Source organism: Kryptolebias marmoratus, linkage group LG12, assembly GCF_001649575.2.
Source record: "Kryptolebias marmoratus isolate JLee-2015 linkage group LG12, ASM164957v2, whole genome shotgun sequence".
Classification (NCBI taxonomy): Eukaryota; Metazoa; Chordata; class Actinopteri; order Cyprinodontiformes; family Rivulidae; genus Kryptolebias; species Kryptolebias marmoratus.
In genome coordinates, this window is record NC_051441.1 from 15,101,039 (window position 1) to 15,126,915 (window position 25,877).

The 25,877-nt window shown below is 42.2% G+C and overlaps 1 protein-coding gene across 8 annotated transcripts; it reads left to right on the plus strand.

Annotated features, from left to right (window-relative positions):
* The first annotated feature begins 6,337 nt into the window (after positions 1-6,337).
* On the plus strand, positions 6,338-25,401 carry rbbp6 (retinoblastoma binding protein 6). 8 transcript variants are annotated; one of them, XM_025006024.2, is made up of 21 exons: positions 6,338-6,889; positions 8,672-8,777; positions 10,780-10,825; positions 12,786-12,830; positions 12,940-13,019; positions 13,227-13,323; positions 14,078-14,217; positions 14,379-14,551; positions 14,761-14,864; positions 15,018-15,188; positions 15,310-15,461; positions 15,911-16,025; positions 16,118-16,184; positions 16,272-16,329; positions 16,412-16,750; positions 17,834-17,944; positions 19,331-21,175; positions 21,255-21,360; positions 22,362-22,464; positions 22,666-22,717; positions 23,727-23,815. In XM_025006024.2, exons 1-20 carry the CDS (start codon positions 6,724-6,726, stop codon positions 22,671-22,673), a joined length of 4,032 nt encoding a protein of 1,343 aa, XP_024861792.1. In that variant the 5' UTR covers positions 6,338-6,723; the 3' UTR covers positions 22,674-22,717; positions 23,727-23,815. The 8 variants fall into 8 exon arrangements, with proteins under 8 accessions (XP_024861792.1, XP_017272269.1, XP_017272270.1 ...); XM_017416780.3 differs by lacking the exon at positions 22,666-22,717 and having other exon boundaries at positions 23,727-23,981; XM_017416781.3 differs by lacking the exon at positions 22,362-22,464 and having other exon boundaries at positions 23,727-23,862.
* The last annotated feature ends 476 nt before the right edge of the window (positions 25,402-25,877 follow it).

The following is a 25,877-nucleotide window of genomic DNA, read 5'->3' on the forward strand; positions in this document are numbered from 1 at the left end:
CTGCTGCTTTCCTGAATGTGTAAATCTTTGCTTTCAGTTTGGACAGCTGATGTGGCTCCTCTGTATTTCTCTGTGTTTAGTCTGATGCTGTTCATTATGCTGTATTTAAAACCTTAAAGAACAATAATCTGTTCTCCCCAACTCACTGCTTTGCTACTGAACTCTTCATTCTTGATTAAACTTTGTACTTTTCCATGTGCTGACATGACAGCAACTCCGTCTCATGAAACTCTGCTCACCAGTGGAGAGACTCGGGCGCAGCATGCACACAGAGGCCCGTGAAAGCGCAGCAAAAGCCAGTGTCTAAACAAAAGCAGTGATCTTGGATTTGCATGCAGAATGATTTCTGATTTTTCATTGACCAGATGGAGACGGCTAACGGGACGGGTGTGGCCCGCAGATGCCCGTGTGTGGTCTGGACTATTTGTTTTATTACTGAAGAAAATGGCACGAGTTACTTTACAAAGACAGAAAATCAGCCAATTGTCCTGAAGTGAAGTTCTGTGGAAAGATTAGAAAAAAATAAAATCTTACATGTTGTAGATAGCTCTTTGAATAACCTCAGTTTGGAGAAATAAAGTTTATTTTAATCAGATGGATGAGCAAACAGTTCTGAGTGGGGCCATTATATATAGTTATTTAGGGGGTAGCAGCAGCTAGCTGTAGCACTTCCTGCAAGAATGTTCAATTTCTGCCAGAATAACTGTGTAAGCCAGTACTGACAGTGGTGTAAAGGTTGATAAAATAGTGTTTGCACAAATCACAATAAAATTTTTAGGATCAAAGTTTTGGTCTTCTTGAGGTCCAGTCACAATTAAACTTGTTTTCTCTCAGGCAAGGTCATTCAAAGTGCTATCTACAGCAGGTAAGATGCTAATTGTCCATAACCATTCCACAGAACTCCCCTTCAAAGTACTTATCCATCTGTCCTCCACCTTTTATCTCACTGTTCCTCTGTCTGCCTGTATGTTTCGTGTGTTGACTGCGAAGACAGCCCTGATCAATATTATCACCCTGGTGGTTTCATTATAAATCATTTTAATCAACGTAATGAGTCATGAGAGACAATGAAATGTTGTCACCCACTGTAGAAATGCCAATTAAGTCAACTGCAAATGTCAACCTCATTGTGGGATCAGTGGGAAAGTCACTGGAGCTGCACTGGGATTCACAGGGAACTACATCTTGTGCCAAAATGTTAAAGCAATTAAGTCTAGACTAATGTGGTAGACAGCTGACATTTACATCATAGGTGCATCCTGCCCAAGATGACTACAAATCAAACTTTCCCTTCATCGTATTACGGTAGTCTAGTGTTTATGAATTACCTTGAACTCGGAGACCCTTCGCATCATATCAGCGGCCGGCTGGTTGGACGAGTTATATGGAAAAGAGACACTTCTGCTTTCTGAGAAGGACAAACTGTGAGTAAGGAGCACTCTCAGGCTCATCCGCGCACACGTGTGAGTGCCTGTTTCTTTATCCTTTGAGTGGAGCAACACTTTGGGCGTTTGAAGTGTGAAAAAAAAACAACTTGGAGGTTTGAACGTTGTTCAAGCAGAAGGATGACACTGAGAGTGAAAGGTGGAGGACTGGAAGGGTCAAACTAGGACATGCTGAAAGCTGGAGAGACTAAAAGATGAAGGGATGGACAGGGAATAAAACACTTAACATTGTCCCAAATTTGAGAATCAGGCCTGAGCAACATGCAGAAAAAACACGACATTTAATTCACACATTAAAAAAGGCAATTTGTTTTGGTTTTTTTCAGGGTTGCAGAAATAGGTGTGGAAAAAAATGTCTGTATGGCACCACCTTTTGTGACAGATCTTCCAAATAAATGGGAAATTTCATACACGTTTAACAGATCATGATGTACAAATAAATCTGTTAAAAGTTTGGTCAAAATCAAACAGGAAGTCCGCCATTTTGGATTAAAGATACTGTTTGTTAGGATTCCAGCCTGCTCTAGTTTTTCCCCCCTTCTTTTTCCATCTGTCTCTTTTTCTCTAGGTGGAGCTGTGGGCTAGCTGGAGCTCTGTTTGGCACTTCTGAGTGCCGGCCCACTTCCTGGTTCAGTTGTCGCACCTAAGGCTCATGATCTCGTCATCTCCTCAGCATTTAAGATCAGCACAGACCATCATCGAAACGTCAGAGTTGTGAGCTTTGTGGACTTCTGAGTGCTTTTCTCAAAGACCCTAACGACCCTCAGGTGGGAGGGGAGTGGGATTCATCTATGTGTGAATTTAGCTCTCATAAACAGAGCATCTCATGCAGTTTAAAGCTTGGAACGCCACACTTTCCAGTTTTAAAATCGATAGCTTTTCGAATGGGAAGCAAAACGTCTTCATCTACAGGAAAAAAAGTGCAGTTGATTTGTTTTTTCAAACTTTTGATATCTTAAAAACCTCAAAGCACAGTGTTATTCCAGCAAGACACTTGGCTCTTGGACTGGAGGCCTACTGGTTCTTAGAGTACAGTTTGGTACGCTGGTGTGGTTTAGTACACCTATGATGATTTGTATATCCTTTTATTTTGGTCTTTTTTTTCATTTTTTTATATTGTACCAACTGTTTTTAGATACGCTTTTATCACAAACTCAAGATAACCACCACAGCTAATCAACTAGCAAACACAAAAATGGTGTTGACTTCATCGATTTTACAGATATTGGGCTACAATTTGGTGTGGCAGTAGCTGACAGTCATCACCACACATACTTTGACTGCTGATAGATCACGTGAGACGCATTCCTATTAGGATAATATGATAATGTAGTTTCTATGGGGCGCATTCACTTGTTGACTCGAAAAAGGTGCTTTGCGAGGACACAAAAAATAGCTTATTTTCATGCTAAAACAACTTTGTTAATCTATGTCTGTATATGATTGCTGCTTTGCGCCACAAACCCAGTGCTGTTATGTATCTACTGCGTGCCACCGTTCAAACAAGGACTATCTGGAGGAAGAGATTTTTAACTTTTTCCTGGAAAGAGAAAACAAAACAAAAATAAATTGCATGCTATGTCTTTTCTAGGTTCTGCAAAGTGTCTTGTGAGGATTTCTAATTAAGTAATTCTCTTATAATGTCATTTTACATTTTCTCCATTCTCTACATACAGCACATTTCCTCTTCTGTCACATACCAGCGAGTATATTCAGTGTCTTGACCAAGGACACCATAAATTCTTACAATAAATCTACTGATCCTTTATTTCACAGAAGATTTCCATATTCATACTACAGTGAAACGTGCTCCCGTTTCAGCACGTCATATTCCACTATTTAAAGATGCAGAAGCGCAGATAAATGCACACAAAATTGAGGCTGTAATTGTTTCCGAGCAGCTCTTTGATGGCTGATTTACTGAACATACATATACTCTATCATGTCACGATAAGCTTAACATCAGTTTAAAGGCAGCAGCTGGTTCCCTTTCATCCTCTCCCTCACTTTTTCCTTCTGCATCTTTTCATCCACCCACTGCTCTCACAATGGTGCACTAAGCTAGGGAAGATAGGGCAAATCCCTCCTCTGAGCGGAGCAGGCAGAAAGCAACAGACTGAGAGCAGAACAGTCTTCTCGCATGTGTCCTTCCTATCTCTTCGTTTATCTAAAGCCAGCCAATCAGCATGCAGTCAGTTTCTTTGATGTTTGTGTATGTGGTGTCCCCCACCAACATGGGATGATGTTGTCGCAGTTTCCTCAGCTAACGCCCCTTATCAGCTTTCTGAAGGCGTACGTTAGCATCTGTGCTTTTAGGTCTGATGGCAGCTGACTGGTTTTCCGTCCGTGCTCATCTTCTCGATCATCAGCACATCGCTCACCTGGCTTATATTAAACCTTTCTGACTGAAGTCAGTTTGTACAACTTTGAAGCGCCCAGCCCTTCTCAGTTATCCCAGTTATCAGTGGTGCTCCCCAGGGCTCAGTCCTGGGGACCATGCTGTTTATAAAAAAAAATTAATATTATTTACCCTGTCTAGAGTATATTTTCAGGAAACACAATACTGAATGTCATTAATACACCAATGACAACCTGTTTACTTGACTATTATTCATTTCCTTATTCCTGTTTGACTGTTTCGGAAAAAAATGAGAACTTTTTAATCCGGCTGCTCTCTCTAGGGATCGCCACAGTAGATCATCTGCCTTGATATTTATTCTGTTGTATTCTCTCTTGATTTTGTTGACTTTCATTCGCCTTCTCTCATAAGTATTGCTCCACCTCTCTGAGTTCTCTCCACCTGCTCCCTACTCTCACTACAGATGTTTTCTTGCTAACATTATAGTCCATGGAGACCCCTGCCTGATCTCATCTGTCAGCCTGTTCATCTTTATTGATTGATCATTGATTCTTTTTCTTGTTTGCTGCAAATCCACCCTCTCCAAATGTCCTGGTTTCTTGTGTATCTTTGATTATTTTATATTTTGACCCTCTTCTCATATCATACTTGATAGCACACTTTCTTTTGTAAGACATATCACTAATTCAGCTTACTCAACTACTTTTGTTGATAGTTTACAGCCAACTTGATATTTCTCATATTTATTACTGCAGTTTTCTTATCTTTGGTCAACCCCGCAAATATGCTCATAAACTTCAGTTTGTCCAGAACTTTACTTCCCGCACAGAACCCTAATCCACCGAAAACACCATAACAACTTCACTGGCTTCCTGTCCGCCATCACACTGAAATTAATCATCTCCTCCTCACTTTCATCTCCCCCATACCTCTCTGAAATGTTCCAGGCTTACACGCTCCAACCCTCTCCCTCTTCCCAGCTTTTTTTTATCTGCCATCCTGACCACAGTGGCTTCAGAGCCTTCAGTTGTATTGCCCCACCTCTGAAATTCTGTTCTTTTCTCCATTAAAACTTCACTCAAAACTTACATTTTTACATATTTGGACATGAAAGGCAGCTGCATTTTCAAAGAATTTGAGGCCTTTTTAAATTATTATGATTTTTTTTCCCCCCAGGTACTTACAAATAACCTAACATGCATGCTAATGCATTTCAATTCCACGTATATTGAAGACTATTTGACTTTCCAAAATACTGACTGAAATTTTTAAGAGATAAGATAATACATTGTTTTAATATTGAAATTGTTATGTTCCTAATTCAAAAACTTTAAATTTAACTATCACGATATTACCAAAAACATAGTGATGACAGCAACTCGTGTTCAGATTATCTAAATTGAATACATCTGATTGTGATTGTAAAGCAATTACGCTCAGTAAATATATAAAAATAGGTATTATATTGTCAGCAATAAAATTCTACATTTCTTATTGCGAAACAGTAACTTTGCATGCTCTATCTTGGCAACGTGGTCCTAAAATTGTCCCCCAAAAAAAATAAGTCCGATTATTGTAGCACAATGTAGTCATTCGTTGTGTTTTGTCGCCCCCTAGTGGATCAACCCGGTTGTACACTAACATTACTAAATAACGGTTTCCTTTTAAATGATATTCTTTTGTCAAGTGACATCAAATTATATTGTGATTTATTTGTTTGTTTATTTCTTTTTTAATGTGTATTTCTTTGCGAGAGTTTTTATTTTTCTCTTTTTTTCAGTTTGCTCGAAAGTGACTTGGGCTGGCATTTCCGTGCATTTTACAATGTAAACGTTCGAAACACAGAAATTCCTGACAGAAAAACCTCAAACTTGAACGTGATAATGTAGTTTTATGGTGCATTTTGTGCGATGTTCGCATTAAATCCACTTGTTGAGTCGAAACAGGTGCACTGCGAGGAGGCAAAATGATGCCTTCAAGGACGGTAGGGGAAAAAAACGCGACACTGAAACGTGAAAATAGGTGATTTTTGCTCGAAATGAAGCCTGCATAAATTTGTTAATCTATGCCTGTATACGATTGCTACTTTTTGTCATAAAACCAGCATTTACTTCCTATTTATAATTTATATTTCTGGGCGAAACTGCGGACAAACATTGTAAATGACAAATGTCAGGAGGACAGGTACCAAGAAAATGACTCTTTTTGTTTATTTGTAACTCGGAATAGTGGAGTATTTGTAGTTTGTGCTCAGTTTTTGAAGCGATAACACAGGGATTGAATTGATATGCTTTTTTTTATTATCTTAAACAAATTACTGTCCTTGGCGCAATGAAAAACACGGATTTACATGTTCACTAGTGGCAAACACTTGTTCTCGCAGCTAGCAAACCTTGACTAAATAACATTTTATACGTATAATATCAGTGATAAGAGTTTTAATTAAAAAATGCATGACTATATAAGTGTTTCTGTTGTTTAGGCAAGGCGATAACTTCCCTGATGTAGAACGGGAGTAAATGCGCGAGCATGAGCGGAGGGGGACGTGAACGCAGCGCGGGAGGGGCGCGTGCACTGTGCTGACGAGCCGTTGCTTGTGGAAACAGCTGGTGGTTTCTGTCAGCCGACTCCTCGGATTGAAAGCGGCGTTACCGCGAATAAAAGTTAAAATTAGACTCGAAACGGGCCGAGCGCGCTCCGAGCCGAGCCCGCGCTCGTGTTCCGACCGAAACCGGGACATGTCATCGTGCGGACGCCACTTTTGTCAGCCGACTTTTAGCTTGTTGTTAGCGGCGGACCACCGAGCGAGCGACGCTTTTCCGCCGCAGCCCGGCTGCTAACGTCAGCTAGTTTTCTCGCCTGCCGCCGAAGCGCCGCCCGTCAGTCTAGAACCGGGCTTGTCGGTCGCTTCGCTCAAACATGACTCACATCCATTACAAATTCTCGTCCAAACTCAGCTACGACACGGTGGTGTTTGACGGCCCGCACATCACGCGCGGCGACCTGAAGAGGCAGATTATGAGCCGGGAGAAGCTCCGAGCCGGAGACTGCGACCTGCAGATCACAAACGCGCAAACCAAAGAAGGTAAATAACCGAGCGTGTGTCACAGAAACTTATTTATGCGCCTTCCACCCTTTTTTTTTTTTTTTTTTTGCAGCTAAATGGCAGGTTGTTGGAGAACACGTGGTGCGGCTTTGACAGCTGGTTCAGAGTCACCCCCCTCTCTTTTCAGGTCCAGAAAAAGTCAAACCAGGACAACAAAAGGGGCTCTGGATGAATGGGCCACATTCCTGCTGGATCGGCTGGGTGTTTGTGCACAGATCTAGGTTAAAGATAGCAAACTTTAAAAAAAAGGGGGGGTGAGATAAAACCACACATGCACACAAATCAAGGTAAACCCCACAAGAAGGAGGACACCAGGAGCCAAATCCCAGCTGACAAAGGAGGAGAAAGAGGGCCATGGTTATCACCTTTCAGGCATGAATGAGCGTCAGGTCAGCAATCCAGTGGAGGAGGTTTGAAATCCACCACAAGCTAATGACTTTCTCGGAAAACACTGCCAGGAAACACCCTTTTTCGATTTAGAGATTAGACACTAACAGAGACGGAGGAGGAGGAGGCCGTTCATCAGAAGAAACCCCACAAGTTGACCAAGAGTGCTGTGGAAACCCCAGGATGCTGCTTTATCTGCTTCCCTGAATGCTGCTCTTGTTTTCAGAGTTGCAACATGATTTTAGCAAAGACCTGTAAGCAGCTCGGGTCGACGGATCACCAGTTTCATGGGAGATAAAATGTTTAAAACGTCATGGGCGAAATTGTCTTTTTCGGTCCTCTTTCTTGTGGCCGTCACCAATGGAGAACTTAATATTCCACGCCTTTTCTGAAACGGGTTGATGTGGAAAGGCTATGAACAGTTAATATCTTACCTGTCTTACCTGATGTCTCAGTTTGGACCACGGTGGATCGCTCTAGTCTTTAAACAACTCCAATTCTTAGCATTTCAAACAAGCCTTTACACGGCCTTCACATTATTATTGTCTGCCGCTAAAAGGTGAAAGTTCGTCTGTGTTTGTTCATTTGTCTGTTAGCAAAATACCTCATGAACCAGCTGCATCTGATTAACTTAAGAGGTCAACCCAATTCAAGATGGCTGCTGCAAAGCAAGCCTGGCATAAATATCTAACATAACATAACATAAATATCTATAACTTTGTCAGTTTTAGAGCCATTGAGCTATATTTCGGTGTGGTGGCAGCTGAGAGTCGCCTTCAACAGACACTTTGAGAGCGAACAGACCACGCGACCGCTCTCATGAGATTTTCAAGGCCAAAATGGCTGCTACTCCATACTGCTCGTTGGTGGTATGAGATGCGGGTGATATGCATTCCTTTACGGAATGGTAGGCCTTTCAATTTACGTCCAATTCTGGTGGCGACAGCTAGCTGTAGCACCTCTAGTGCAGCCTGGGGCACTTCCAGCAGGAATTTCATCAAATTTCTGCTTAACTAATAGTGTAATACTAACCTGACAGCGGCGTAAAGGTTTATATAATAATGTTTACATGAACTGTAAGATTTTAAGGACTGGAGCTGTTTTAAGATGACAGCAATCCACTTTGGTCTTAGCTGCGTTCGCTCTTCAGGACTGTAGGAGGTTGTTCAAAGTGCAATCTTCGACAGGTAAGATATTAGTTGTTTTTCACAAAACTAAAGCCAGCAGAAATGATCCGATTCTAGCCATAACTCGACTTGAGACGTTAACTCATTATCCGAGATTTCTCTGCGTGCCTCAGGATGGTGTTCTGAGTCATTAATATGAGTAAGCAAAACTTCAGCGTCTCAACTTTGGTATTCTTCCTCTCCTCAGAGTACACGGACGATGAGGGTCTCATCCCCAAAGGCTCCTCTGTCATCGTCAGGAGAATCCCCATCATCGGAGGCAAGTCCGGCTCGAGTAGCAAGACCAACAAGACGTAAGTGGGTGCTTTTCGGGGTTTTTTGACACTTAAATCCAACACTGTTATTAGTGCCGATCTCCCTGCAATGGTAGCCGACACCCAGCCTGAGCAAACGGAGACCTGGCACCTGGAGGTCTGCCATCGGGATGACTAACAAACACTTTTCAGGAAATAAGCCAGGGGTTATCATCTGCCTTAGATGCAGCAGAGAATGGTTGAATATAGTCATGACGGAAAATATAGGTGCAGATAATTGATGAAATTTGTTAGTTTTCTTAATATAAGCGTATGCTGTAGCTAATAAAAGGGATCAGTGGATTCAGGCAGTAGCTGTATCAAAGGCGAAGAGGTAAAAAAGGATATTTTATGCACTTCTTGGTGCTTAAAGGGATAGTACACGTGAATTATTCACTGAAAATGTTATGAACAACTAATATCTTACCTGTTTGGAGAAACAGAATCTGATTCTGACCAGATCGATGAGCTGATGGCTGGTCCTGGTGGGTCCAAGACCAAAGTGGATTTTTGCCATCTTAAACTCCAACCTCAAACATTTCAAACTGGTTCACATTGACGCTATTTTATTAACATTTACTTCCCTGTAGAGATTGTAGCCGCAGGTGCTACAGCTAGCAGCTGCTGTTGTTTGTGCTGGAAAACAACCACAGAACTCTTTGTAATCCCAAATTTCTGGTGAGATTTGGGAGGTTGGAGTTGTTTTAAGATGGCAGTATTCCATTTTGGTCTTGGGCTAAGTGTTAGCTCAACAATCAGGACAGAACTGAACTCTGATTCTCCAAACTGAGCTCATTCATAAAGCTATCTGCAACAGGTAAGATATTAATTGTTCATACCCTTTCCACCGAATCCCACTTCAAAGGATCTAATTTATCACTTTATTATTGGCCACAGGCTCCTACTAATTCATGTTGTATTACTGAAGCACCTAATTTAAAGGAGTACTTCCTATATTTATCTTACATCAGCAAAGGTGAAATGGTGATAATGTTTTTACTTGTGTGTCTGTAGTGTTAGTAAAATATCTCCTGATCAACTGGACAGATTATGAGACTTTCAGAAACTTATTACTGGATGTGCATCTACAGCTGATTAACTATTGAAGTCAACCCCATTCAAGATGGCTGCCACAGCTTAGTAACCTCACCAAACCCCAAAATGGCCATACCTCTGTCAGTTTTACAGATGTTACACCACTCTTATATGATTTTAGTCTAAAACTCTGGCGTGAGATGCGGCGGGCGATATGCATTCCTTCATACAAAGCCAGGCCTTTATTTGGTTTATACAAATCGCTTAGAGCAGTGCCACAGGTCTGCAGCAGAACTTCATTTTTCATATAGGAGCCATGATTGTTGTGGGCTTTTTGACTATCAGTGGGTCTGATTGGCTGTACTGTGTTCAGCCCCGTCAGCACCACCCAGACCGGCGGAGACGAACAAGACGTTGGGTGTGGTGAGGCACTGATTAAATGAACCAAATCCTTACATGTGCAATCAGAGAGTTTTCACAGGAAGCTTTTCTTTCAGCCACACTGAAGTAAATGCTTTTTGTTTCGGTGGAAATGTTGTCAAGCTGAAAATGATACGAGTACGAGGTGAGATAAGTCTGCTCTCCGCCGCTGTGTCCCCACGTCGTCGAATTTAAAAAAAAAAAACTTTGAGTTTCAAGCTGTTAAATAAAATCAGCCGTCTGATAAGTTAATGATTAAAGATTCCCTCAGTTCCCTGATAAGAAACTCAGCTGTTTTCAAGGCAGAGCTGATCTGAAACGCATGAGGACAGGTTGAGTTGGCAAATAAAGTACTTTCCAAAATTACAGCCCTGTAACAACAACAACAGGAAGAACTCCTAAATATTCAGTTCATCACAACACAAAGATGGACTTTGTATTTTAGGTGGATTTTCAGGCTGCTGAAACCTCCATGAGCTGATTTTCGATGCCGTACAGGATCTTGATTTTCAAACCAAAACTCTTGTTTGTTTTTTTTGTCTTCCAGTGAGCGAGATCTCCATGTTCCTTACGTCTTTGGAGCCGGCAGAGCAGTACGTAGTCAAACAGTCTTACAACTGCACCATACACACACCCACAATAACACTTTTCTGAAGAAAAGCTTTTGAATTTTGCTGTTATCACTGAAAAAAAGACCAACTGAACCACCAAAAAAAATTTTTAAATTTATCTTTTTACTGTCAAGTAGTTTCCTTTGAGGTCGTTTTCGTGGGAGAGTTATTTACAAGAAGCAGCTGTTCTGTGGTTAGTCAGATCTTTACAATGATGGCTTGAATGTTTCCGTACAAGAAAACTGAGCGTCTTGACAGCTGAACCACAGATACGCTGGCTGACGGGCGGGGGAGGGGGAGGGGGGAGGTAAAACCACGTTTTTAGTCTGTATCTTTGGTCCAAACACAAGTTCTCAGCTGGTGTTCGAATCGGCTGCTGCGTCACCAGCCCTCAGGTCTTTCAGCTTTATTCAGCAGCCTCTCACTGCACTTGTGTGTTTGTTTGTGTGTGTGTGTGTGGAGAGCTGCTCGGGTGGGTCAGACATTATCAGCTCCTCGCAGCTGATAAACCCAACCGATCTTCACCCGACAGTTTCTCCTCTAACAACCTGCTTCAGCACTTAAACCTTAAATATCTCCACCAAACTTACGCTTTATAGTTTTATGGTACTTGAGTTTATTTTAATTTATCATATTCCCATCTAAGTGAACAGTTTAGCACCAAGATAATGAGTGTCCGTTCTGTTATGAGTCATTATTAAAGTATTACAAGTCAATTTTTAAGAACTTCTTGAAATTAAGTTTTTTTTTTTATTTAAGCTGGATTTATATTTTAGTTTTAGGCCTTCTGAAACAAACTGATTGACTTTAGTTATTTGATGCTGAATGCTTGTTATCCATTTTTGTTTTAAGGTGTATTTAAACTAAAGCGTTTCTGTCCTACCGTGCACTGACCTGACTTTATTTTCTCTGATCTCTCAGTAGGCGAAATGTCTGCCGCTCCTCTTAATCCTTTGAGTCTCTCTTGAACTGCATACACCTTTTCTTTTTCTTTTTTTACTTTTGTTTTTCTACCAATAAAGTCATTTGGATGAAGCTGTTATGGGTGGAATTTGTTTGATTTCATTTGTAAGAAACCCCAGAGCAAAAAAAAAACGTGTTTGTCTTCGCTCCTTCCAGAAAAGACAAACTAAACAAGAAAAAATAAAACACAGAATCAACTTATTCTCTTGTACTTTTAATATTTAGGCATCATTAGAGATGCTTGAAGTCAGAGTAATAAAAAGATATTTCTTACTTGGTAAAAATAGGTGCCATGTGCATTTCTTGTTTTTGTTGAATTTTGATTTAAACACTTAAATTTTAATTTTAAGTGATGCATTTCAGTGATAAATGAGGTTGGTTGTGAACCATAAACCGTGTGTTAACAATTAATAAAAAATAAATATATATATATATACATTAAAAGAAGAAAGTATATATTTGCAACAACTCATTTTTGATGTAATCCTTCAACATTTGAATTGCAATCAAAAAGAAGAAAAAAAGAAAACAGTTTTGTTATAATGTATCTCCCATGATGCTCTCCTAGTATAGATGTTCATCACTTCTTTAAGCTTTTATCAATCTGTGTTTTTAAAAGTTAAAATCATAAGTAAAATGCCCTGGAAACAAAACTCCAGAGATTTATTGTGGAACCGGGACTTTTAGTACAGTGTTTAGAGGTAAAGTATGGTAGCTGAGAAAGGACATTCTCAGAATCATTTTCATGTCTGAAGATAACATTTATTTACTGGAGAGGACGTTATGTCTCATTATGGAGATAACGGCTCGTTTCCTTGAGCAAATTCATTTATTTCAACTTGGAAAAGCTTGTTTTCTTGTACAAATCAGAACTGAACAAATGTAGCATTTCATCAGAAATCAGGGCAGTCTCACCATTGATCAGCACTTTACTGTTCTAGATAAAATAAAGTGATTTGTGTGCTTTAACTCTGAACAGATGAGTGACCAGAGTTCTACCAAAGCCTTGTCGTTTTTCTCCAAGGTAAGCTCTCCTCTCTTGTACTTGATATTCAACGAGGCGGGGGGGGGTTCTGATTAAACCCTGGTTGTGGCCTGACGTTTCTGTCTCTAACTTACATCCATGTTCGTAGATGCAGATGGCCAACCTGGTTGATGCAGATGTGTCCGAGGAGGATAAGATCAGAGTCATGATAAATCAGTCTTCTCTCAAGTAAGTCGTGTTCAGGGACGTGAAATCTCCGCCTTCAGTCCGGTTCTTTCTCGCTTTCCTCCGTGTGTGGGGGTTTGCTACCTTATCGTTCTGTGTCCCCATGCTGCTAACAGGTTCAGGTGTCCTTTGGTCGTTCATACAATTGTGATTTTTTTTTTTACATTTTACTGTCGTATCAAAGGTCTCTCCTTCCGTCTCTCTCTGTAGCTTGAACACAAAGTTTGGAAATGCCCTTCCAGAGAACTACACCTGTTATCGTTGTGGAAATACTGGACACCACATCAGGAACTGTCCGACCAGCGGGGTACGCACTGTTTTATTTATTTATTTTTACGCAGTGGGGTGTTTTCTAATTTTAACCTGCCAAGGGACTTGTGGGTAAAATTAAGCTTGGATTACTGCAGTGGGTCGCAAACTTTTTGTCTCTAGATTGCCATTTGGAGTGTTTTTATTTGTTTTTGTCTAAATAAAGAACAAAAATAAACTGCATTTTGCTAGAAGAGTAAGACCAGACTGATCTGTCAGCCTCTGATTATTTAAAAAAAAAAAGTAAAACATCCAGTCACCTTTTTAGAACCATAACAGTAAAGTTGAATCTGTGCACAGAAACCAAAGAAATCTGAATAGCAGCTCAATAATATCACAGTATTAAAGGCTGTAAAGAGTTTATTTTTACTATATATTTAAAAAGAACAAGAATACAGTTTAGTCTGTTCTAAAATTTATTATTTCAAAGTAAATAAATGAACAAAAATTCATAAAAATGAGCCATTTGAATGCAACTCATCTAGACTTCCAGCTCCACATCGNGGGGGGGGGGGGGGGAGGAAACATGGGAAGAATAGCCGTTTGTACGTGATTGTTTCGGGGTCGTTTGTTCTCGCAGCTGCAGCAGTACTGATCTTGCCTCGCATACGCTTTGTATTTCTGCTTCACATTGCTATCTGTACTTGTGCGATTTAAAAAAAAAATAAACAAATAATAACAGGTTGAATTTGTGTGTTGACTGTTTTGACACTTAAGACTTGCAGTAAAGGCAGAAATGTGTTTGAGAGCAGGACAAAAACTTCGAGGGTCCCCCGAGGATAAAGAAGAGCACAGGGATTCCTCGCTCCTTCATGGTGGAAGTGGACGATCCCAACATCAAAGGAGTCATGCTGACCAACTCCGGACGTTACGCCATTCCTGCTATCGATGCGTGAGTGTGGAGCAAAGTGTTAAAAAATAAACAACAAGCAGCTAGTTTAGATGAATAACATCATTTTTTGCCCGTTTGTAACTTGATCGTTTTTGGCACTCGAAAATAAAAAAAAATCAGATGTGAGTTTGGGCTGTTTGCTCTGTTTTTCATGTTCGTAGTGAGGCGTATGCTGCTGGCAAAAAGGAGAAGCCCCCGTTCGTCCCGCAGGAGAAGCCTAAATCTGAAGGCGAGGAGGACCCCGTTCCCGATGAGCTCCTCTGCCTGATCTGTCACGACCTGCTGGGCGACGCCGTGGTCATTCCCTGCTGTGGAAACAGCTACTGCGATGACTGTGAGCTTCTGACACACATCAACACAAACCTAAAATGATTCAGATCCTGATATCCTACTCCAAAAATGTGTCTGATCCTGTGAAAATTAGTCTCACAACCAGTTAAACTTGTTTTTTTTTTATTCAAAATATCAGCATGCATGAGGTTACAAATGAATAATTTTGAGGTTTTGCGTTTTTAAACATGTAAGCATCTCCGCCTCCTGTAGGTATCCGCACAGCCTTATTGGATTCAGAGGACCACGTCTGCCCCACATGTTCCCAATCAGACGTCTCCCCAGATGCGCTGATAGCCAACAAATTTCTTCGACAGGTGATTGAACAGACATTTAAAATGTTATCACTGAACCTCTTTGTTATCTTGCTTCACCAGACTTTTACTCTTTTTACAAATGTCACGACAGAAACAAACAAACTGACGGCCTTCGTTTTGCCTTTTTTCTTTTTTTTTAATCTCTGAACTCAGGCTGTTAATAATTTTAAAAAAGAACGAGGCGGCAGCAAAAGTGTGGGGAAAAGCGGCGTCGCCTCCAGCTCCAAGGCTTCGACTCCAGCACCGGCTCCAGTTCCTACCCCACCCCCCGTCAGTGTGCAGAGCCAGCTCAGCAAGCCTCTCCAGTCCCCCTGCAGCCAGAAGGTGAACTGCTTCAAGCTGAGGCCTGTTTTTTTAGATGTATCATGAACATTTGTGATACTTATATGGTTTCAGTTACAATACATGTCTTGCAAATCATTTAATTGTTGTTTCTTGCTCCAAGGACTCTCTTCTGAATCTTCCAAAGGCTGCAAAGCCAACAACAGTAACTGAAAGTCCTGACGTCCCCCCTGAAGCAACCAACCCTGCCCCTGCTGAGAACTCGTCCAACACGTCGCCGCAGCCTGTTGAAAGCCAAGCGGTGCTCTCCAACAAGTATATAATCACACAAACAGGACCTGTGATATTTGTTATAATGTTGGATAATGTTGGTTCTTTTCCTTTTCTTACCACTAAATTATTGTTTGTGGAACCCAACCGTTTTTGCTTTATCGCTCACCTCCAGAAATTGGCTCCAACTCTGTGTATTTTACAGATATTGAGCTAAAGTTGGGTGTGGTTGTAGCTGAGAGTCATCCTCAGCATGCACTCTGAGCGCTAACAGATTTCACGAGATCTTGCAATATCGCATGAGACGGCCCATAATGTCATTTACGAAGCTTTGACCAAAACGGCTGAGACTCTGCCCCTTCTCGTCATGAGCTTAGTTTAAACTCTGGTGTGAAAGGCGGCAGGGGGATGTGCATTCTTTAAAGAACTAATAGGCCTTTAAAGAAATGATGTATTCGTGTGATGCCGATGAGATGTTTGTGCCGTTTACTCAGCGAGGATGAGGAAAAAACAGGCGATGACTTGGCAGCTGTGGCTCCGTTTCTGGCAGTTTCTGACAAAGAGCCCACTGATGCTCCAAAACCGCTGGAACCACAGGTGGAACCACAGGTGAGCACACACACACACACACTAAAACACAACACACAGCCACACTTACCGTCTGTGGGGTGTGTAATTTAGTGACGTTCATGTCTGTTCAGGTTAACAGCACTGAGGAGACAGAACAGCTTCAGACAGTCTGTGTGAATCAGAGAAACTCCTCCTCTGGTCAGTGACTTTAAGTGCCGTTTTTGTTTTTTTTACTCATTCTGTTGTTTTTTTTTTAAAACTGACATTATTTTTCTGCATCTCCAGATTCAGCTTTAGGGCTGTCTTTGTCCTCAAACTCCTGGGAGAGGTATGTCTGTGTTAGGTAAAGAACCGCTCTGTTTTTGTTCATGTCCCCCTCCCTTTGAGACTGATTTTATTTGGCTCCTCGTACATTATCCCCTCAGCACCTGCTCCTCCTCTGCTCCTCCCCCTGGAGGCACGACTGAGCCTAGCACCGAGCAGCACCTAACCACCACCACCACCTCCTCCTCGTTGTCCTTCTCTTCATACTCAACCACACCTTCGCCTCTCTTTTCCTCCCCCCCTCCTCACACTTTTGTACCAACCCAGCAGCCTCACAGCAGCTACCCTCCTCCTGGGTACCCACAAACCACACCCAACTGGAAGCTTCCGGCCCCCCGAGGCGCCCCAATCCCGTCCCTCTGCCCCTCCACCTGCACGTCCCCAATCCCCGTCCTAATTCCCAAGGAGTGGTGCAGGTATCAGAGAAAGGAAAGAGAAAGGTACAGTAAATATTAGACTGCATCTCAGATTGAATTTTGGAGATTACATGAAGCGGTTCAGTCATTTTTAGATGTTTCTCATTTATGAGACTACCAGATGCTGATTGTTTTTTGTTAAAAGCTAAGAGTTTAACTTGCTTACCACACACCAAACCCCTCTTTTCAAACAATATGAGCTCATTACTTTTAAAGGACGTTCATTCTGCTGTTTCGTTTTGAAACTCAGGGCTATGACGCAAAATAATTCATTTAATAGCTGAACTTTCTCCTCTAGAAAACATATCTTAGGGGAAAAAGAAATAACTAAAATTGATGCGGTTTGCATTTCTACTTTTAAGCAAGTGTTTTGGTGTTTAAAGAGCTTTTGCTTCTGGCTAACTGACTGGAAAACATGACTTCATTAAGAGCTGACTGTCAAAATTGGGAAAAAAAGGATTAGAGTTTACACATTACAATGTCCTTCTTTAACAGAAATGATCCTACTTTTGGCTGCAAACCTGCTCTGACCTCTGACACAGTATTTGGGGTTGGGATGTTTGCTGCGCTTTCATTTCGTTGGGTCCTGTGGATTCCATGGATGCCATCAGGGGACATTTATACGCCTCAGATTGCTTTCTGTCTCGTCTGAAACATTTTCAAGCAAATTTTTTGGAGTGATGTCCTGCAGGTGGTGAGGCTACTGCTGTAGGAGACGGGACTCCGGCCATTTCTGGTGTAAACATGCTACGTGTAAACTTCAGGATGCAGGTTTTCTTTTAAAACTCTGCGTTGTAATAAGTGCCAATAACTAATATAATGATTTTTAAGAAAAAAAGGGCTGTACATAAATTCAAATGTACATTTACGCTTTTTTTTTCTGTAAAATTAAGCACCTGAATAAACATTTTTTAAAGCTGAGGATTTCTTTTTTTTCCTCTTAGGAGTTTGTATTGACAAATATTAATTTGGACAAAAGTCCAAAACCCAGTGTGACTGTTGGAGTGCACATTTTAAGTGGTGGTGAAGTGTTTTAGTAAAATAATAATCCCTAACTTTAGCTGAAGCTGAAACATCTTCTCAGATGCTTCTTTCTCTCTCACACAGGTCACCTCACAGACGCTCCTCTTCTCATTCGAAGTCCTCCAAATCCAAGTCTTCCCGCTCCTACTCCCGCTCATCCAGTCGCTCTGCTTCTCGCTCCCGCTCCAGATCGAGGTATTTCTTCCACCTGCTCAGAGACCTGTGAAGTTTGACATTTTACCATTCTTTTACAATATAAAGCGGTGTATTTTTGCATTTTGCTCAACCTGTTAGTGACTCTTCAGATGTTATCTTTGCCAACATGACACATAATACATGTTGATGTGAAGTGTACAAAAAAAACAGCTTTCTGAATAAAGTTTGGAATGCTTCGTAAAATATACTGTCAATAAAAGAAAGTTGCAGTATGTTGAAAACATTCTCCTTCACTTGATTTAAATTATTATAAAAACAACTAATCAAACACAAAAAATGTGTTTATAAATGTGTTTTATCATGTTGAATTAGAGGCAGGTGAAACTAAAACCTGAGCCTGCAGCAGAAGCTGTTATTATAAAACAGCAGCAGCTGGGCAGCTTAGCTCGGCTAAAGACGAGAAAATCTCCTGCTTGGGGTCAAGATGAGAAGATGTAGATGCTTGTAGCCATGTTTTAAGTATTTCAGAAGAAATGTTTTTCATCCTTCCCATTCAACCTCAGCATCTGTTTGTCTTTACACCAAGCTGAATTTACAACTACAGTTCAGACTTCCCACACAATCGCAGTGGAATACCTAATTAACTAATCTGGATTTTTAATTCTGTATTTCACCCTGCTTTAAAGGGGTAGTTTAGATGTTTAAGTGCAGCTCTGTGGAGATCAGCAATCAAAGCATTTATAGTTTGAGGAATCTGAGAACTTTTGCTCATCAGACCGACACCAATACAAAGTATATTTCTGGCTCTGTTCTCAAATTTTTCTCAGTGTTTAAGTGAATGCTAATCGTCTCGGTTTTTACACCACCATTTGTTTCTATTAGATGCCTGGTTCTGCATTAACGTGGTCTATTTTTTTAGTAAATTGCTGAACAACATAGTGTTTAGTGTAAATAACCGTTGAACTCTATGTAAATGAAACTATAATTTCCTTAAAGTATACATCTCGCCCACTGTACGTCAAATAATTACTTTGAGAGTTGCAGTAAAATCTGTGCCGTGGTTTATGAGATACTTTGTTTACATTATCGCACCGCCTGTCATGGTGCGGCTGTAAAAGTGTAAAAGTTTTTTAAATAGCCTTCATGAACCATTTTAAAACGGCAGAGATCCATTTTAACATGGTTCAACTCTGACTAGAGAGAACTTGTCTCTGATTTTCCAAACTGAGACATTTCAGATCGCTGCATACTGCAGGTAAGATACTGACTGCTGAGAACTCTGCAGAACCCTACTTGGGTGGGGAAAAAATGTAGTATCTTTTAATGTATGAGGCTGATTTGACAGTAAGATAGACTCAAACAATGGAAACACTGGGTGTGTCATATGTAACACCTGTTTTCTCTCCTTTTTTTTTTTTTTTCCAGACCTCGCTCTCCTCTCTCCAGTCGCCGAAACGTTCACACCCACTCGAACCCTTCCTGCTCTTACGGCTACAAACGGCCTAGCTCCCATACGTCATCCTCTTCGTCGCGAGGCGGTCACTCTCGGTGCAAGTCATCCTCACACCATCGGAAGAGCAGCCGCCACAGCAGGAGGTCGTCGCCGAGCGGCCACGGCTCGAAGATACGCGGAGAAGCAGGACGCTCACCGTTCGCAGCCGATACCGGCAGCCAGGAGGTGGACCGGCAGCGCTACCTGCAGTGGAAGGAGGAGTACCACGAGTGGTACGACAAGTACTACACCAGCTTCATCAACCAGTTCCACCAGCTGCCTCTTCCTCCTCCGCCGCCGCCTCCATATTCTCAGGACTCTTCCAACCCACCGCAGAGTCGACGCCCAGCCAGCCCCCCTTCATCTGAGACCTCCAGCTGCAGTCGCTCCCCTCCCTCCCGGTCCTCAAGTGACACTCACTCCACGGCGTCTCACCCCTCCATTGACAGCTGTTCGTCAGATAAAGCCAACGACAGGGACTCCTCGTCCTCCAGTGACAGTCGCTCCACGCCATCAGACGGCCGAGCTCAGCCCAGGGAGATCGGGACGGGCACGGCGACAAAGAGTGGTGGGGAGGCCAATTCACAAGACGCGAATACAGACAATCAGCAAAAACTAAAAGATGTTGACTCCAGCCACTCAATTCATGAGCAAAAGAAGAAGAGATGTGAAGGAGTAGGAGCAAAGGCTTCTGAATCATTAGACTCTAAAAGTGACCTCAGACAGGATAAGAGGGGAAACAATGAACCGAATGCCTGCGAAGAGGGTTCTCCAGGACCACACAAAGCAAAAGAATCGGTCCAATTAGCTCTGAAAACAGACAAACGTCCAGAGAAAGGCAGGGAAAGAAAAGACAAAAAGGAAAGTCATCTGAAAAACGAGCAAAGCAGTAAAAGTCGAGACTCAGAGTCTAGACAAGACATGCAGAGAAAAGACAAAGTAAAGCCCAGTAAGGGTCCAGACAGGGTTGGTTCAGAAAGAGAAGAACAGCCTGGAGGAAGTAAAGCTTCGGACTCGAGATCTGAGGTCATCAGAAAGAGAAAATGGGAAGATAAGGGTAGAAGTGAGAGAAAAAGTAGTCTCACTGTTACCCCTCAAAGTAGCAAATACCCAAAAACTAAATCTGCAGAACCTCAAAGCCATGACGGTAAATTTCTGAAGCTGTCTGACAGAAAAAAGCCAAAACCAGAAAAAAAGGAGAGTAAAACTGTGCCTCCGACGCCGAGGAACGTGTGGGAGGGAGGGATGAAGGTGATTCCTCCGAAAAAGATAAGCATCAACATCAACCTGGATGGGAAAAGGAAGGACGAGCTTCCGACACAGGAAACCAAAGATCAGACCGGTGTTGCAGAGGAGAACCTAAACAAAGATGGCGCACAGACCGAAGCGGGCGGAAAGAAGGAATCGAGCCCCAGAAATTTAACCAAAGACAAGCCTGTCCTTCACGTGGTGAAAGAGATCCCTGACAAAGCTGCATTCAGAGATGACAAACAACAGGAATCGGGGAAGAGAGACGATGAGAACAAAGAAAAGGAGGAGGACTCGGACCTGTGGCACTGCGCCCTCACCAGTGTGGAGGACGTGGACGAGAACCTGACGGGGCTGGAAGCAGAAAAAGGCAAAGACGACTGCCGACACAAGCAGGCACCAACTTCAAAGAAAGACGAAGGAACGCGTAGAGAAACCCGAGGTGAACCGCGGCGGGACGATGAAATTACAGCGAGAGGCAAACCCAAAAACCTTTACGACGGACGCAGCAGCGCTTCGAAGAACGACAGGTCGGCAGATTCCTGTCAAAACTGCCCAGATATGTTCCTCCTGTCTTCGTTTACTAAATCTGCTTGTCTTTAAACGCAGTGGCAGCTCTGCGAGGGGCAGCTGTGGAGTGGAAGGCAGTCAGAGGAAGAGGACGGGGATGAAAACACAGGAAGGAAGCTCACAGGACCAAGCTGAAGTCACACAGGTGAATGGTCCGACCAGGTGACGTAGCTGAGTGGTTTCAATGTGTGCATCATGATGTACCTGAAGGGAAACAACTTTCTGTACTCAGTTAAGCTTAATTCTGTTCTGCTAAAAGGTCTCTTGGTATTACTTCTACAGAGAGGAAAATATTAATTCTTAAACGGGTAGAAACTTTCATCTTTTATTACTGCTTTCCATTTGCACTTTTTTGCTCTTTTTGACAAAGATGAAAACTTCTAAACAACCAATCTTAAGGTTTTTTTTAAAGTTGGGGTTAGAGATCTGCCTGTTTTGGTGAGAGGCTCCCCTGGGTTGAAATCCCGGACGAGCCCCCACACATTTTGTAAACGGTTTAAGCCTTTAAGTCACTGGGCTGCAACTGTTCACACAAAATTGCAAAATTAATTTTAAAAAACATGCAAATTTTCACTAGAAAATGACATTCTGTTGACATTCGTACAGAACTGCAAATAAATTGGGACATTTGCCCGACTTTCCTGCTAATGACATGCATTTTTTACCTGCATTAATTAGATCTGTTTCACTGTAATTTACTCTCTTCTGTTGTTTCTAATCAGCCACAATTTACTTTCATAGGTCACCAAATGGGAGAAAGATGGAAAAAACCCAAAGTTGTCTCACATTGCTCACACTTTGAGTCATAAATTAAGAAGGGCTATAGACGTCAGCAGTGACTCTGCGACTATAGAGTAAATTTTAACGTGTTCAAAATTCTTACGACACGAGAGTGAGGCCGACTGAGAGCCCGGCGAATGTTTCCGGACGTTTCGGAAGCTCCCCGTCGGCTCGTCGCCGTCAGTCGCAGCTCAGTGAGATTCAGGCTCCGTGAGGACAAAGCCTTCTCCCCACTTAACGGGCTTCACTTTGGGTTTTGAAGTGCACTGTAGAAGCTGCGTGGCGTGACGGTCACGTCCTGAATTTGCTGCTGTGGCCGTTTCCGTCATCACAGAAAGTAAATGTATTTTGTTACTTCTGACACAGAGTTTTGGGACACCAAAGCAGAGAAAAGTTAGTTCTAGTGACTTCGCGACACGTCAGCTAACAGACGGCAAACTCTTCTTCACGGTCTTCGGCGGTAAAACAGGTGCTTTTTTTTTTTTTACCCGTACTTTAACCCTTTCTGTGCTGAAGGTGTTTTTGGTCTTCAGGGCTTCAGCTAGCTCTTCATTGTTCCTAATACTATTTTTCCTTTTATTATTTCATGTGAGTGAATGGCTACATGATACATTTGACAGCTTTTTTTTTTTTTTTTCTCTCCTTTCTGGGGATTAATTTTAATTTTCAGAGTGCTAGACAGCTGCTTAGAGGCTCCGGTGGCTGATGCTTATTGAAAAAAGGTTTGACTTTACATCACCTGACCTTTCTTAGCAATGAATCTGAACCAACCTTCATCCTAACAAACTAATTGAGCTCTGAGATCTTGGTAAAAGCGGAGTGTTCAAACGTTTTGCATGAAACTCTCATTTCTTCTCATCTGTTCATGGATCCACAGGACAAAAATAAAAAGCCAAAATGTTTAAAAGGACATTTCTTCTTTTACCTAAAGTTTCTGCTTAACTATTTGCATCAGAAACTGGATGCCCAAACTTTGCATGCAAGTGCATTGTGTGTATATTCTTTTTTTTACTTCTTTAAATAGTTTTCATGACTTTTAGGGTTGCAAAGGGGCAGAAAGTTTCCAGAAACTTTCCATGGGAAGTTAGGCTGGGGAATTATGGAAACCACCTCATTCGATCTGAAACATGCTCCAACAAATCTGCTGATTCAAGGCTTATGTCTCATTTCCTTCCTGATAGTCTTACTCACACATTTTATATGGAAGCATACATAAATGTTGGGATATAATCAAAATAACATGTCTGCCATCTAGTGGTGGTGGGTAGAAACAACAAGAATGTGTGATTTAGGAATTTAAAAGTCTGTTTATTCAGATGACCCAGCTGTTGCTGTTGTGTTTTCATACCATAAATTAAATATGTTTATTTATATTTATTCTTACCTCACTTTATGTACTCCACAGGCTTGAATGTGTAGCTTTAATGGTTTTGTCCAGGATTGAAGAAATCCCCTGTGTTCTGAACACCTCTGCAGTAAGGAGTGACAGATATACTCATGTGTGAAATCTTGTTGTTTATGTGACCCGTGCTGTCAAACTGAGACACAACGAGGAGCCAGCCTTCAATATTTTAAATTCCAGGTTTTTTCCTATAAATTCCTGTTTATTCCCATGGAAAGTTTCCAACTTTGAAAATTCCCACAATTTTGCAACCCTACTGACTTTGCTGAAAATTCTGCACTAAAAGAAAAGAAAAAACTTGCTCTCTAAGACATTTCCTCCGTTCTCAGGTGTCTCGCTCCCGATGCGAGAGCGATGGAAGAAAGCAAGCGCAAACGGAGAGCGTGGACTCTGCAGCTCGACCTCCGCCGTCAGTGACAGTGACCAGCTGTGAACTGACAAAAAACAATGAACAACAGAGACAAAGGTCAACAGAACGAAAGAGAGACAGGGACAGAGTGGCAGACAGAGACAAGGAGAAAGAGCGGCGCTCCGCTGCGTCGCACTCGGCTGTGGCTCCCTCTGGTGGCGGTGAACGGACTGACGGCTCCGTGAGCACGAAGAGAGACGAGGAGACAAAACCCGAGAGGCCGCAGGACCGAGAGAGCGAGAGTCAAAAAGAGAGGAGAAGACTGAAGCAAGGATCAAGAGAGGAAGCTTCAGTTCAAAAGAGAAGTCACCCCTCCTCTTCCTCGGTGTTGCACGAGAAAGAGAGGAGAGACCGGCCGCGGGGGAGCGAGCAGGGCAGCAGCGACCCGAGCTTTTCTGGGCCCACCTGGAAGGCCTTCAGAGAATCCAGATACCCACCTGATCCAAACGCTCCCTGGACACACAGAGACGCAGCTCCGGACCTGATGAGCAAAAAGGATGGTTATCATTTCCATTCCAACTACCAGCAGCGTTCCTCAGCCAGTTCCAGAGAGAAAAACCGACCTGACAGGACCCATCACTCCCCACCTCCATTCTCCGGTAACCACAGCGAGGACAAAGACCTGCTGCTCCTCGACTCCACCGAAAACTCCCAGAAAGGCTTTCCTGATGGGGGATTAACGCAAAACAAAAGCCGAACTGAGAGCAAGCCGCAGAAAGGAGAGAAGTCTGAAAAGACTCCTAAAATGCTGAAAGATTGCAAACGGGGGAGAGAGACCCCGGAGGTGGGGGACAGCCGGGGAGGAGGAGGAGGAGGAGGAGCGGGGAGCCGGAGGGAAGACCAGGCCCGTAAGCTGGAGGAGAGGCGGCGATCCAGCAGCGACAGCGTTCGCTTGTCGTCGTCGAGCCACAAGACGGACAGAGACGACAAGAGAGAGGAAGGGAAGGAGAAGAAGCACAGGAAGCTGCAGGAAGTAAACGTGTGAAGAAAAAAAACATAAAACACAAAGAGCTGAGATGGAAGCAGCAGGTGGAAAGATGAAGACGACAGAAGGCCTGCTCAGTTCTTCACCGTTAAGACAAAAAAACCAAACACTTTAATTATGTTTTTCCTTACTCCGATTAAAGCGTGCCAGGATTTATTCCATTACCCGTACACATCCAGAATCCTCGCAGACGAATAATGAAGGGAGAGCACCTTTCCAGGAAACAAGAAAACGTGTGAAATCATCAAACGCCGACACCCAGAGCTTCCGCGTGTCATTTTAAGTTCGAGGACCTTTCCCCGTGTGTGCAGACTTGCTGACGACCGCCCGTCTTTGGTTTTCTCCCTGCAGCTGCAGCTCGGACGACGTGAAGTCAGTCCAGAGTTTGATTTGCCTCTCACAGGGGTGCAAGATGGACGACCGCTACAAAGAAACTGTGATTTACTCCAAACAAATACTGTGAATATTTATGATTTCCACCTCTGTGGGTTTCTTTTTTTCTGTTTTGTAAATATTTAATTTAAAAACAGCGGCTGAATGGATAATTAAGTTACCAAAAAGTTTGTAGTATTTCCTGTTTTTGGAGGAAATAAAGAAATATCATACAGCATATAATGTGTTTGTGTTTTGCTTTTGCCATCTTTAACCTGTGATGTTAAAGGTTAATCCACAGGCTTTTGTTAAAGTTGGTTCATTTCATCCTCGGCTGTTTGTCATCAATAAATGTTACATTTTCAGAAAATAAAGGATTTCACACACATACGCTGTTACATTTCATTTAAAGTTTATAACAAACGCAATCTTGGTTTTGGATGTTAAATAAATTCAAGTAATGAAGCGTCTTTGTTTGAAAAATAGATATTTTTTTGCGTTTGTTTGTCATTTATTAGCCACGGCTAATCTACATAAAAATGGCTCTAACTCTGTCAGCTTTTACAGCCATGGAGCTAAAAGGTGGTATGGTAGTAGCTGAGAGTCATCTGTTTAGATGTTTGGCATGGAGGGAGAGGGCGATACACATTCTTTCAAAGTAATTTTATCAGGAACTATCAAGAAGGTTCACCGTGAGTAGAAGTTTTAATAGTA